General features: G+C 27.6%; 1 protein-coding gene across 9 annotated transcripts in view; it reads right to left on the bottom strand.

Moving 5' to 3' along the window:
- Nucleotides 1–13,661, bottom strand: part of LOC119604659 (complexin) — a 328,553-nt gene that overhangs the window by 173,466 nt on the left and 141,426 nt on the right. For 8 of the 9 annotated variants that reach the window (XM_037957421.1, XM_037957426.1, XM_037957425.1 and 5 more), the window contains one exon: nt 1,192–1,384. In XM_037957421.1, coding sequence (XP_037813349.1) covers nt 1,192–1,246 — 55 coding nt within the window. In that variant the 5' untranslated portion in view covers nt 1,247–1,384. Of the gene's footprint in view, nt 1–1,191; nt 1,385–5,914; nt 5,934–13,661 lie in introns of those variants that run through there. The other variant, XM_037957427.1, reaches the window with a different exon arrangement.

Here is a 13,661-nt window from a genome sequence, read left to right as displayed (position 1 = left end):
TATGTCTTAAGGCGATTCGTGCGTTTTATAGATATGAGAACATAATGAAATGTGACTTGTCTGGGTAATGATATTAACTTTATAATTTATACGATACTTTAAGCTGATCTCCCAATTAGTTGAAAATGTTATATATATATATACGTATGTACTTGGTCGTAAATTCTGCCTAGAAGCTCTCAATCGTTAATCAAAATAAGCTGTTAAAAGCATCAAATTTCTGGTCTAGAAAAAATTACTGTGATGTTGGTCACATTAACTCCACCTTAACAGCGTACCAAAAATGAAGTGTGTTTAACAAGAAATACGTTTAATTTTGTGTAGCAAGAAAAACTCTGATACATACATATGCACATCTATAGATTGTATGTATGAGTATACTCATATATACATGTGTACATACATACAGATGATAATGAAACTAAAACAGAAAATCCACCCATCGAGAAGTGGTTATGTTAAACGTTTTATTACTTCCTAACAGAACACGCGTATTACATGAGATTATGAGATAATTAAAACTTCTGCCATATGTATGAATAAACTATACACTCACACTCACACCCACATACTAACATGAGTGCAATCATATCCCTGCAGTTCTGAGTGAATGTTCTGATTTAAAGCTGGTCATGGAATGAACTATGGTATATGAGGTTGTTCCCAAATTGAAATTGCTGATGTTCCCGCCGGATAAAAAGGCAGTTTTGCGGTTTTTATAATATTATAAAAAATAATTGCACCTCAATTCTAATGGCCAAAAACTGCATGAGTTCAGGTCATGGTAGTAGTAAAAACTTAAAAAAATACTATGTAAAAGTGATACATTAATATCATATAAAACTGCTGGGAAATCAAAACAAAACCTTTGAAACGCACTCCCATATAGTAGGTGTGTAAAGTATTTTTAAGTAAACACACATACACAACCTTACTCGTATGCATTGTTATCTTTCCGTATTATCGTCAATAATGTTATCTTCCGCAAAATAACAGCTAAATACAGAAATCTATTAGATGGTTTTAACAACAATATAAATTCAGTTGAAATTTTGTAATACAAAAAAACTTCATTTTAAGTTTTTAATTAAACGTTGTGAGTTTGTATACTCTTGTCAGTTCGTTATTTTTGATATTTGCGTTTTAGAATTTTTAGAGGGAAAATTAAACATTTTTGTATGTTAAACTTACCTTTAACGGCGCTTAATTGGTTGCCAACCATTTGTTTCGCTATAAATGCTGCCATTTTTACTTAGGGGTTTTGTTTTTGTATTACTATTTGTTAGTTGATATTAATTTATTTTGTAGTAAATAAGTTTTGAAGTTATTTTACTTAGATTTGTTGGGTTGCTGTTGCTACTTCGTTGATTATTTGTTTAAAATTCTGTAAATAAAAAAGGGAAATAAAAAACACAATTAATAATTACTAAGTTGAAAATTTGTGTTCAATTATTTAATATTACTCATACGTATACATTTTAGCATTTTTAAAATTATCATATGCCATGTAAATTGGTAGAATGTCTTAAGTAAATTTTATTTTTATAACATTTGCCTTCGTGAGAAGGATATATAATATGTAAAAGTTTGTCATTTCATTTATAGTTTGCATAATTACTCTTTGCATCCTGTAATGTATATATCAGTCATTTATAACAATACTAGCTATACCCAGGGTAGCAAAGCACCCTAAAAGCAAAAAAAAAAAAAAAAAAAACACTTACACATGAGAGATGCTACTCAAATTATTGCAAGTTCGCCAATTTTCCCGAATTTAATTCATATGGGAGAGCCAATCCCCTTATTGAAAGTCCGCATTTTTTCTCTAAATGTTCACATGAATGTCAAAGTTCTTAATGTAAAATTTGAAGATTCTAGCTTCTAAAGTATCTCAGATATACAAATTTTTCTATATAATTCATATGGGGGTTCCAAGCCACCCCCTGATGAAAGTCCGCATTTTTCCCCCAAAATGTTCAGATGAATATAAAAGTCCTTTTTGCAAAATTTTAGAAATCTAGTTCTATTAGTTTCTTAGATAAACTATTTTGTTGTATTTAATTCATATGGGGGGTGCCGCACCCCCATTGGTAGTCCGCCAATTTATTACCCAAAATATTTACATGGATGCTAAAGTTCTGGTGCAAAATTTGAATACATTTTAACATTTTAACTCTAATAGTTTCCAAGATAAACGAATTTTTGTATTTAATTAATATGGGAGGTGCCACGCCCCCTACTGCTAGTACGCCCACTTTTTATCCTAAATAATTATATTGAAACTTAAGTGGCTCCGACAAAATTTGTGGACTCTAACTGTTATATTTTCTGAGATATACTGATTTAATATTTTTTTAATAATATACGCCCAGTATAGTCATTCCGCCCATTTTATCCAAAAATATTCTTATGGATGTCAAAGTTGTCCGTGCAAAATTTGGAACTCTTATTGTTCCAGTTTCCAAGATATATGACTTTTAATAGTTATTTAATTTAATTTTAAAATAAAAAGTAGCCTATAGTTCCTTTCAGATATACAGATAAAATTTCAAGAAAATCGGTCCAGCCGTTTAGCCGTCTATAGACTTCAAACAAACAAACCCACAAACAAATAAACACACATTCATTAATCCAAAATTCGGGTTTTTGAACTGAGGGTTACAAAATGCGCGTCGTACTAAAGTCTTTCTTATAGTTTTATCAAATTTCAAATATATATTTCATTACTCTCAAGAAGTTTGCTATTCAAAAACATAAAAATCTGTCCATAAATAATGGAAATATGGCAAAAGAAATATGAAAAATGTAAATGTGTGTTGGGGAGTAACGATTATATAAAGTAATTTACTTCATTTTTAATTACAATTATTATAACTGTAATTGAATAATATTACATGTAATAAGTAATGAACCATTAACTAATTACAATTACTTGTAATTGTAGTTTAAGTTTTGCCAATTACAATTGCTTTTACTTGCTATTGTAATGTAGGTATTACTAAGTACAAGTACATGTAATTATAAGAAAAATAATTCTTAATTACAAGTAATCATAATTGGAATTTCTTAGGTTACAATTAACAATAATTGTAATAGCTTAATAACACATTACAAATAATTGTTATTGGCAAAACTTCATTTACAATTTCAAGTAATTGTAATTTAAAATTTCATTACAATTACTTCAAATACAAATGTAATTGAAATTGTAATCATTACCCTCCAAGTCTGAGACCTAAATACTTTTACTCAAATTCTATATAAATATGTAAATTTGGGCCTTATAGTGCTTAAATCAGGCACACTAACGGATTTAGTGCTAAAAGTACATTATATTAGGATGGTCCCGTTTACATGAAGAAAAAATTTGTTACTATTCTTTAGGAAAAATTTAAAATTTTTAAAATGTTTACATATATTTATTTAATGTAATTAACTGAAATAACTATACATTTAACCTCATTAGGATTCACCGGAAGGTTTTCTTTGTTTTTCGATTTTCAATCTATATCATCCAAAAACATGGCTTAATGATGTAAACAATAACATTTAAAAAGTTTAATAATTTTAATTATCATTAAATACTTCTGTAATCGCACATTACATTTTTAATACGACTTTTGTCATTCATATGATTTTTTATCATTCATATGACCAAATTTACGTATATTTTGTTTGCAAGAAATATGGGAAAAATAAAATAAAACCTCAAAAATTAAATTTTTTCTTTAATACAGTAGTTCATCATGTATTGATGCTAGGACAAAAATTTCGGTGGGAAAATCAACAATTTAATTTTGGGGTGACCCTAATATACACATTTACATATAAGTTTGTAAGTCTTCATTCGTCACTCAAGCGATAAGCCAACATTTGACGCACATGTTTCTCAATGAAAATCATAGTTCAAACAAACAAACCCACAAACAAATAAACACACATTCATTAATCCAAAATTCGGGTTTTTGAACTGAGGGTTACAAAATGCGCGTCGTACTAAAGTCTTTCTTATAGTTTTATCAAATTTCAAATATATATTTCATTACTCTCAAGAAGTTTGCTATTCAAAAACATAAAAATCTGTCCATAAATAATGGAAATATGGCAAAAGAAATATGAAAAATGTAAATGTGTGTTGGGGAGTAACGATTATATAAAGTAATTTACTTCATTTTTAATTACAATTATTATAACTGTAATTGAATAATATTACATGTAATAAGTAATGAACCATTAACTAATTACAATTACTTGTAATTGTAGTTTAAGTTTTGCCAATTACAATTGCTTTTACTTGCTATTGTAATGTAGGTATTACTAAGTACAAATACATGTAATTATAAGAAAAATAATTCTTAATTACAAGTAATCATAATTGGAATTTCTTAGGTTACAATTAACAATAATTGTAATAGCTTAATAACACATTACAAATAATTGTTATTGGCAAAACTTCATTTACAATTTCAAGTAATTGTAATTTAAAATTTCATTACAATTACTTCAAATACAAATGTAATTGAAATTGTAATCATTACCCTCCAAGTCTGAGACCTAAATACTTTTACTCAAATTCTATATAAATATGTAAATTTGGGCCTTATAGTGCTTAAATCAGGCACACTAACGGATTTAGTGCTAAAAGTACATTATATTAGGATGGTCCCGTTTACATGAAGAAAAAATTTGTTACTATTCTTTAGGAAAAATTTAAAATTTTTAAAATGTTTACATATATTTATTTAATGTAATTAACTGAAATAACTATACATTTAACCTCATTAGGATTCACCGGAAGGTTTTCTTTGTTTTTCGATTTTCAATCTATATCATCCAAAAACATGGCTTAATGATGTAAACAATAACATTTAAAAAGTTTAATAATTTTAATTATCATTAAATACTTCTGTAATCGCACATTACATTTTTAATACGACTTTTGTCATTCATATGATTTTTTATCATTCATATGACCAAATTTACGTATATTTTGTTTGCAAGAAATATGGGAAAAATAAAATAAAACCTCAAAAATTAAATTTTTTCTTTAATACAGTAGTTCATCATGTATTGATGCTAGGACAAAAATTTCGGTGGGAAAATCAACAATTTAATTTTGGGGTGACCCTAATATACACATTTACATATAAGTTTGTAAGTCTTCATTCGTCACTCAAGCGATAAGCCAACATTTGACGCACATGTTTCTCAATGAAAATCATAGTTCATTAAAAAGTAATCTACGACATACAGTGGTGAAAAAAATAAAAGAAGCGAACTTATAAGAAATCAATATTTCTCAAACATTTAAATGCCTTTCGTTTGAGTTATTAATCATCAAAAATTAATCAAAAAAAAAAAAAAAAAAATATCAAAAATTACACCGTTTCAATAATCACTGTATTACTGTATAATTCTGTAAAACTGTAATATTCGTAGCGGTTTTATTTGCCTTTCTAAATGACATGGTTACTATGTTATGTTATTTAGTAATATTTCTTTGTAAATATTTATATAGATTTATACATGAATTTATAATAAATTTATACGAAAATATAAATATTTTTATACATATTGCGTGTTAAAAACGTATAACTGCAAACTTTAATATTTATTTATACAAATATAACATTAAAATAAACCCCGCACAATATAAAAACAAAAAAATCTGAATATTTAAAAAATCTTTAATATACGTAAAAGAAATATATACATATGTATGTATGTATGTACATAAAGGCAGTAAATATCTAAGTCGAATAAATTAAATATTGAAACTGTTCTCTAAGCCACCAGCCTTAAGTCTAAATTTATATAATTTTCTTTTCACTGTAGTTTGTTTTATAGACTTTTCAATTACATCAACTATTTATTGATTCCATTAGAAAAGTATAAATTAAATTTTAAAACTCACATAAATTCACTTTATTTGTTATTTTCCGCTTTGATTTTTATTAAATGTTTTATTAGTATAATTTGTTTAAACTTTTTTAATTTAATTTTCTTTTAAACTTAAAATTATTTGGTATTTTTTTTGATAATAAATACGTTTATTTGTTTGGAAAAAACAATAAATAAAATAAAACACTAGATTTTAAGACAGAATTGTAACGTGTGACGTAGACTAGGGTAGAGAGAAGAGTGTAACGAAACGTAATCCTATAAGTTATGCAGCACTACTTTAACTGGTAATATTTGCTGCTGCTTCCACGCTGTCTAGTAGAATACTAACTGTGTCAGTATATGACTCTTGTGACCTTCTTTTTTCCCAAAAAAAAAAATATATATATTTCCTTCTTTCTGCTTTGGTTAGGCTATATACGTTAGCATGTATGTGTAATGTGTTTACTCCAACTAAAATAAATACACACTTACTCAAACCCAAAAATAAAAATTGACAAAATAAAGGAAGAAAGAAAAACCCTCCTAAAGTTTACAAAAAAAATATATATGTATATAACAGCTACAATAAACATAAAAACCGTAATATTGGAGAATTTCTCTCACCCTTATTTTAAATAACGCTTTTTTCTACTCTAGTAACAAATACAATTTGTAACAGTTCCTCTTCTTCTGCTTCTCCTTTTTGATTTTCTACTTCTACTTGTGTTATTGCTTCTTTATGTTTTTATATCATTTTTCTGCTCTCTTTTTATTTTCTATATTTATTTTGTTATTCTTGTTGTTGTCGTCAGTTTCGTTATGTTTGTGTGCGTTTTCTATTTTTGTTATTTCAAATACTTACTGAAACAAACTGAATGGATTTCTATGGAGAATATTTTGTGTTTCCTAAAACCAAATTTTTTAAAGCATGCTAATCATAGAAGTAAATACAACAAACAAGTATGGCAGGAGAATGGAAGGGAAGAAGAAAACTTTCTTTTGTTTGAGTACCATTCATGGTATCATTTAAAATGTGTGTCTTTGTATGTGGATTTTGGCCAGAGAGTGGTAGACATGCGGTAATAAAAGCAGGCGATATAAACAAACAAATAGCAACCCTCTCTTTCTTCTTTCTTTGATTTGCTCCATAAGGAAACAAAGGCACAGTGGTTATTTAAATAATTTAAAAAGAATTTTAAGAAGTTTATTCCACAATTTCACCTCACTACACCCGTTAACATATTTTTGTGGCAAAAACAAGCAATTTTTAAAATTTTTTCAAAATTTAATAAAATTTAATTGACGTTTTAACGCATTATTTTTAAAAACATTTTCCAGTGAATATTTTTAAAATTTAGATGGAATGCTATTATATTTCATAAACAAAAAATAAAAGAAAGTGTCACGTACACTGCCAATTTTTTAAATAAATAGCGTTGGCCTTAACCGGGTTATATAGTTTACCAATTTTCACTTCCTTACTTTCAAAACATATAATCTATTTTGCAGAAGACAAAATTTTAAAATTATATCATTATGAGCTTGAACTAGGCTATGATGAATCAAATCATTATGTCATTAATGTAACGCTTCAACATATAGATGTATGTATATTTACAACATTTCTTGCCCACTGTATTACTCTACTTTTAGAAACAGAGTATAACAATTTCTAAGCTGGAGAGTATTAATGCTGGTCTTTTCATCCATAGCCATGTTTTTGTGGGCATAAAATGGGTATGTTCAATATTTGCTACCGTATTTTTCAACATACATAAATGTATGACTATGTGACTGTTTGTTTGTTTGTCTATTTGTTTGTCATAGTGTTTGTATTGTTTTTTCTTCCTTTTTCCTTGTCATCTTTTTGTGCCTATTTAAATTCCTCTAGTTTAATGTTTGGATATATTTGGTTGTGTGTGTTTCCTGTTTATGGTTCAATACATTGGGGAACAATTTTGGACAATATTTGTGGGGCTTTGTTCGAATGTTGTCTCTTATTTTTGCATGTTTTTGAGCTTGGTGCTATTCTTTACTGGTAGAATTGTGTTTTTGGAGTGTTGCCTTTTTAAGTACTGTCGCCAGTCCCAGTTAGCCGGGAGGGCTGTCAATGATGAAAAAAAATAATATATTAATAATAAACAACGAAATATCTAAGCTTCTGTGGGAGCGTCTAGAAATAGTTGTTTGCAAAAATGATAATTTTTCATTAGAGGTTTATACACTGTTGTCATGTGGATGTTAATTTTTGTCGAGTAGGAAATAAACAGATATGAATATTAATTACAGATATGTGGCGACATGAGCATGTTTTTTTTTGTTAAAGTAAAGCTAGAAGATTAAATTTCAAATACATATCCCTCATTTTACAGGATAATATTTTTTGATTTTTTATTTCGCGTGTTAGTCGTGGGTTCGATTTATTATTTGAAAATACAGAATTGAAATAAGGGAGTATTGTATTTACCATTAAACAAAAATATGAATATATTTGTCTATTTTACAAATGTTTGAAGTTAAAATAAACCGATTTGGTTAAATTTTGTTTCGTGTATGTTATTCGGAATAAAGCTTACATATACCCACTTTTGTTCTCTTCTGTTTTGCACCATAAATCTTTCGAATTTGTACGTACGATCAGAGAGGGTAAGGAACCAAACCTATTATAAAAATATAAATTATATTATAAAATATTTAATGAAGAGAATGACCAGCTGGTGGAAAAGGATTCCACTACTGCCAAACTAATAGAACTACCATATAACCAAATAGTCGGGCATTGCCGACATGATACCCTAAACCAGTGCGTATGTTGAAAATGTGGATTATTTTTCTAATAATAAAAGCATTTTTTCTTAATTCTATTCGTATAAATTTTGGTAGAGCGATTTACGATGACATTAAAGTTATTTGTGCAGAATTTCAATGTGATATTTTCCACCTTAAGTAATTTTCTGAAGGGGTATGAGGGCTAGGTTCAAATGAGGTTCTATTATTACGAAAATCGGCAGTATCATTTAAACTTATATAAAACTAAGATTTACATAATTATAAGCTCAAAAGCTCTCTTCGGGGGTACGGTTGTATAGGGGCTAGGCAAAATAATGGTCCGATTTCAACCATCAACCAAATTAGGCTTCGTTTTTGGGCCAAAAGAAGAGTATGTGCCAAATTTTGTCAAATTATCTTGAAAATTGCGACCGCACAAGGTTTACATGGACACACAGACTGACGGACAGACGGACATAGCTTAATCGAGAAAGTGATTCTGAGCCGATTCGTATACTTTAGTGTGGGTGTAGGACCAATATTTTTGGGTGTTACAAACATTAGCAGAAACGTATAATACCCTCCCCACTATAGTGGTCTCGAAATTTTCAAAAAGTTTTATCGATTGAAGACCATCTTTATTTAAAATTGGTGGTGTAAAGACGATTGTAGATTGGAGCTTTCGGAACAACAGGAAAGACATTTAAACTATATTATAATTCATACCGCAAGTTTTGGAAAAACTTTTTGGTTTTCATTAAAGCTAGAATCTGTATATAATAAAATCCCAGCAAAAACTTACATTAAAAAGTAAGGGGTTAAAATGTTAAATTTGGAGGAGATATGTAAGTATTTACTACTCTCGCCTTCACATTAGGAGTATAGTAATTAGTTTGTTTTTCAGAAAAATATCACCCACGAAGATACTACTTATTAGTTTTGAACAAAAATAAGTAAATATTTTTCGTTTTTGTGAAAACAATATTCGAAATCAAAATGTCAATGCTAAGAAGTAAGTAACTATGTGTATAGTTATTTGTAAGCCATTACAAATCTTCTTCCAAATAATGCAGGCAGAATGTAGCAGTCATTATCATGTTATTACTGGGATATTTATGGAAAAATAATTTTGAATATCAGAAAATATCTTTTATCGAAAATTTTTTCTTACTTCTGGGGTGTTCAGAAAATTTGCTTCAACAAACAGATAGACATAACTAATTCGACGTCCCTATATATTTAAGGATTCAGCATATATACATAAATATGCTTTATAGGATAGGGAAATTATATTGTGGAAATTTAAGCCGAATGACAGAGTTATATACAATATTCTTAAGAAAGTGTATAAATATACAAAATCTTTCATATAAAAAGAAAATTTACTAGAACTTTTGTTAAAATTAAACTTAAATAGTTTTTTTCTATACTATTTCTTTTAAACTCATAATACCCTGTAGCATACGTCATAACTGTTTGTGTATCATACAAAATTTAACCTTAAATTCGTCCCTTTTTTCCATATTTACGCTTAAACAAATATCTGCTTATTTATACTCGTACGTCTGTCCTTTAAATAAGAAAAGTTTTTGTTGCTTTTGTTTTTAACTTATTTTATTTATTTTATATTTGTTCTGGTTCTTGAGGTTCTTTCGGTTTGGTTTTATGTTTTTGATTTGATTTTTGCATGTTTTGAATTTCCGTCTTCTAGCACAAGTGTATACAAATGTGGGGAACCATTGAGGAAAGAAAAGTCATCCCCAAAATGTTCTTTAACAAATATTATGGGTTCGAATTTGTTATAAGTTGTTTGGTTGGGTGTGCTTTTTAGCAACGGTTAACCTAGTACAACTCCCACTTGAAAATATTTTTTTTGTGTATCTGGGTTTATTCTTTTATTTGTATTTTCTTCGATATGGTAGAAATAAACTAAAACATTAAAAGATACACAAATGTTAGTGTATGTGTGGGTTTAAAGATTAATACATACAGACTAACACACATTTGAGATTGGCACCAAATGTCTAGACAAAATGTCGCTTTTTGAAAGAGAAAAAAAAAAACATTTTGTATATTTTATTTTGATTCCTGCTGGCATAACAACAAAAATCGTTATATTTATATTACAATATAGTTGTTGTATTTCAAATTTTGCAATGTTATTGCTCATCTCTTGACGCCACCGTGGGATCTAGAGTGTCTAAAGTTCAAAGTACTTAAACTATTGCTTTGCTTTTCTGTAAAATGATTTTTGTTATATATTTTGCTACATCATCATCTGCCACTTTATTATATGAAAATATAAATTATATTCCTAATCATTTTGTATGCTACTTTAATTTCTATTTTGCTAATTTTTAACAGCAAAGAAACATTATTAATAAATAATATTTGCGTTTAGGCGCTATTGTATTTCTAACATACATATGAACGTCTTCGAAGCTAACAAGGACAAAGTATAAATATGTATATACAATATTTCAGAAATCATATTCTATGTGTCGCAAACAGTATATCAAAATCAATATACCAACAACTTTTGTTGATGGTGGGTATAAAAATAGTAAATCAATAAATACAAACAAGCCTTGTACTCATGTGTTTCATTTACAGCCGATATACATACATACAAATAAATATTTAAAATGCTACGCAGAATGACTAAAATAAAGTATAATTTGTAGTCTAAACACGTAAATTTAACATGTTTTAGTTTCATTCATACATTTTTGACATGTATCAACTATTATTACCAATATTGTTGTTGTTATGCTTAGTGTTGTATTTATTTTACCCTCTTTTTACAACAATTCCAATAAACACTTGAATTTTGTGTAGAATATACTGAGTCTATGACATAAATATCTATACATATTTTTCAACAAAAAGTCAGTATGCAGTGAACGTTTTTCCGTATTGTAAAATTGCAGCGCCAACATGTGTTGTATTTTTGTTTGTTTATTTATATTTATGTTTTGTATCTTTGTGTTATTTAGTTATTCGTTTTATACAATTTTTTGTTAGACATAGGATAGGGGTGTGTGTACATGGGCTGTTTATATTTTCCCCCTCAATTCTTGCCTTTAGCAACGTATTAATACTATAGCATACAAATGTTGTATACTGTAATTAGTTTTGTTTTTGTAACCAGCCTAATGGAGTAAAATAATAATATGTCAAAATTGGTGGGAGTTTACTTTTTAAGATTATCCCCACTATGTTGAATAATAACGATTTATTGTTTAATACCACTATTTAACGGTGTTTTTCTGAATATCAAGTGTAAAGAATCTGATATACATACTAATATATTCATTAATGATATAATTACAAAATAATATCAGTAATAGTTTCCGGGCAATTTTTTAAGTAAAATATACTAACATTAAATTTTAGGTATAAACATGTTTTTGGGTGTTTGAGTTAAAATTTATGAATTCAAATTATTATAATTTTTTCTAAACTGAAATTTAAGTAAAAATTTTATGAATAACACAGACCAGCGAAAGGTCTATTAAACCTTTTGAAACCAATTCAACTGATTTTAATGTGTTCTTAGCTGATGTCTGTCACCTCTATCACCCATAGTTTTCTTGCAAATTGACATTGAATATTTAGTTCATATCTTACGGACATTTTATATAGTTATAAAAAAATATTTACGTTTAAGGGTTAATTTGGATTTTCATCTTTGGATTGTCATCATAAAAACGGGTCTTCATATTTTTCATTTAAATCAGTTGAAAACATGATAATATTTCACTATGGTTTCCAGAAAATTTTCCAATATTGCATAGCTTGAGTTTGACCTTCACAGTTTATGGGTTAACATTATTTGATTTTACTAAAACTTCAGATGTATATTTCCTATTATCTGGAATTTTAAATTCTGAAAAGGTTTTGTATAAATTGCATAACAGTAAGCAATTAAGGTTAATTTTCAAAAATATAATAATATTTCTTTAATATTTTATTTCTTTATTTATTGACCATAAGTCACATGCAACTTTTTTAAAAATTTTAAAAGTTGCTTAACAAAATTGTTAAAAGTTTGAAACTAAATGGGGTTTCCATTTATGAATAAGTATACCCCAAGTACGCTTTACACTACCTAGTAAAAAAAAAAAACTCACATTTAAGTTAATACGAATATTTAATGTTAAGACTTAGTTTTACTAGCAAATGCTTAGTTTTACGAATATATTTAATGTATAGATATAGTTTTATTGGAATATTTTCCAAAATGTGTTCAATTTTTTGAAGTATTTCTCATTTATGTATTTTGTGAGACTAAAGGATCTGAGGAATTGGTAATAACTTTTACAATTTTTTACAGAATTTTGCATTTTATACATATCTTTTTGGAACGATAATTGAATAAACATATAATCCAATTGTTTGCTGTTAAAATCCATACCACCTAGTCTTATCGTCCGAAATTTTTGCAGAATGCACTATGGTCAATATTAGCAACTTTTGTAAAATTAAAAAATTTAATATTTGAGACACAAGTATACAGTCACGGGGACTTAAATATCAAAATGTGCAAAATTGGTGGGTGATATGACTTTTTTATTTTAATTTTCGGGATCAGCACATCAAATAATACTTGGATTAGTGAAAATTATAAATTTTTACTAAATATAACATATTTCTGTAAAAAACAAGAGTGGTATGATCGGCGGAACCGAATCTTATATACACACTATTTCATTTTAAAACTCGTATTTTTAAGTCAGTTTTGTGTATTTAAGTTACTTTATGAGGAGGAACTTATGTATATGGGCGTAATAGAATTTGTCAGAGAGATTTTAGTTCGTATCAAATTTAAGATCAACAAAAAATTTTAAAAATTCAATTCTTTACTTGTTAAAAAAATATATCAATATTAAATATCACTAAATTAGGAGTATACTTAATATTTCTAATACCAATAAATCAGTAACACGTATACGTACTGGTGTCGTTATAATAGCAGTGGAATTTCATAATGTAAAACATTCGTCTTG

This window comes from Lucilia sericata, unplaced genomic scaffold (genome assembly GCF_015586225.1).
Source record: "Lucilia sericata isolate MDLA Ls3-8-SP2 unplaced genomic scaffold, ASM1558622v1 Contig000416F_arrow, whole genome shotgun sequence".
In the NCBI taxonomy this organism is placed as follows: Eukaryota; Metazoa; Arthropoda; class Insecta; order Diptera; family Calliphoridae; genus Lucilia; species Lucilia sericata.
Note: the sequence above shows the minus strand (reverse complement) of the source record. Positions and strands in the feature narration are given on the sequence as shown.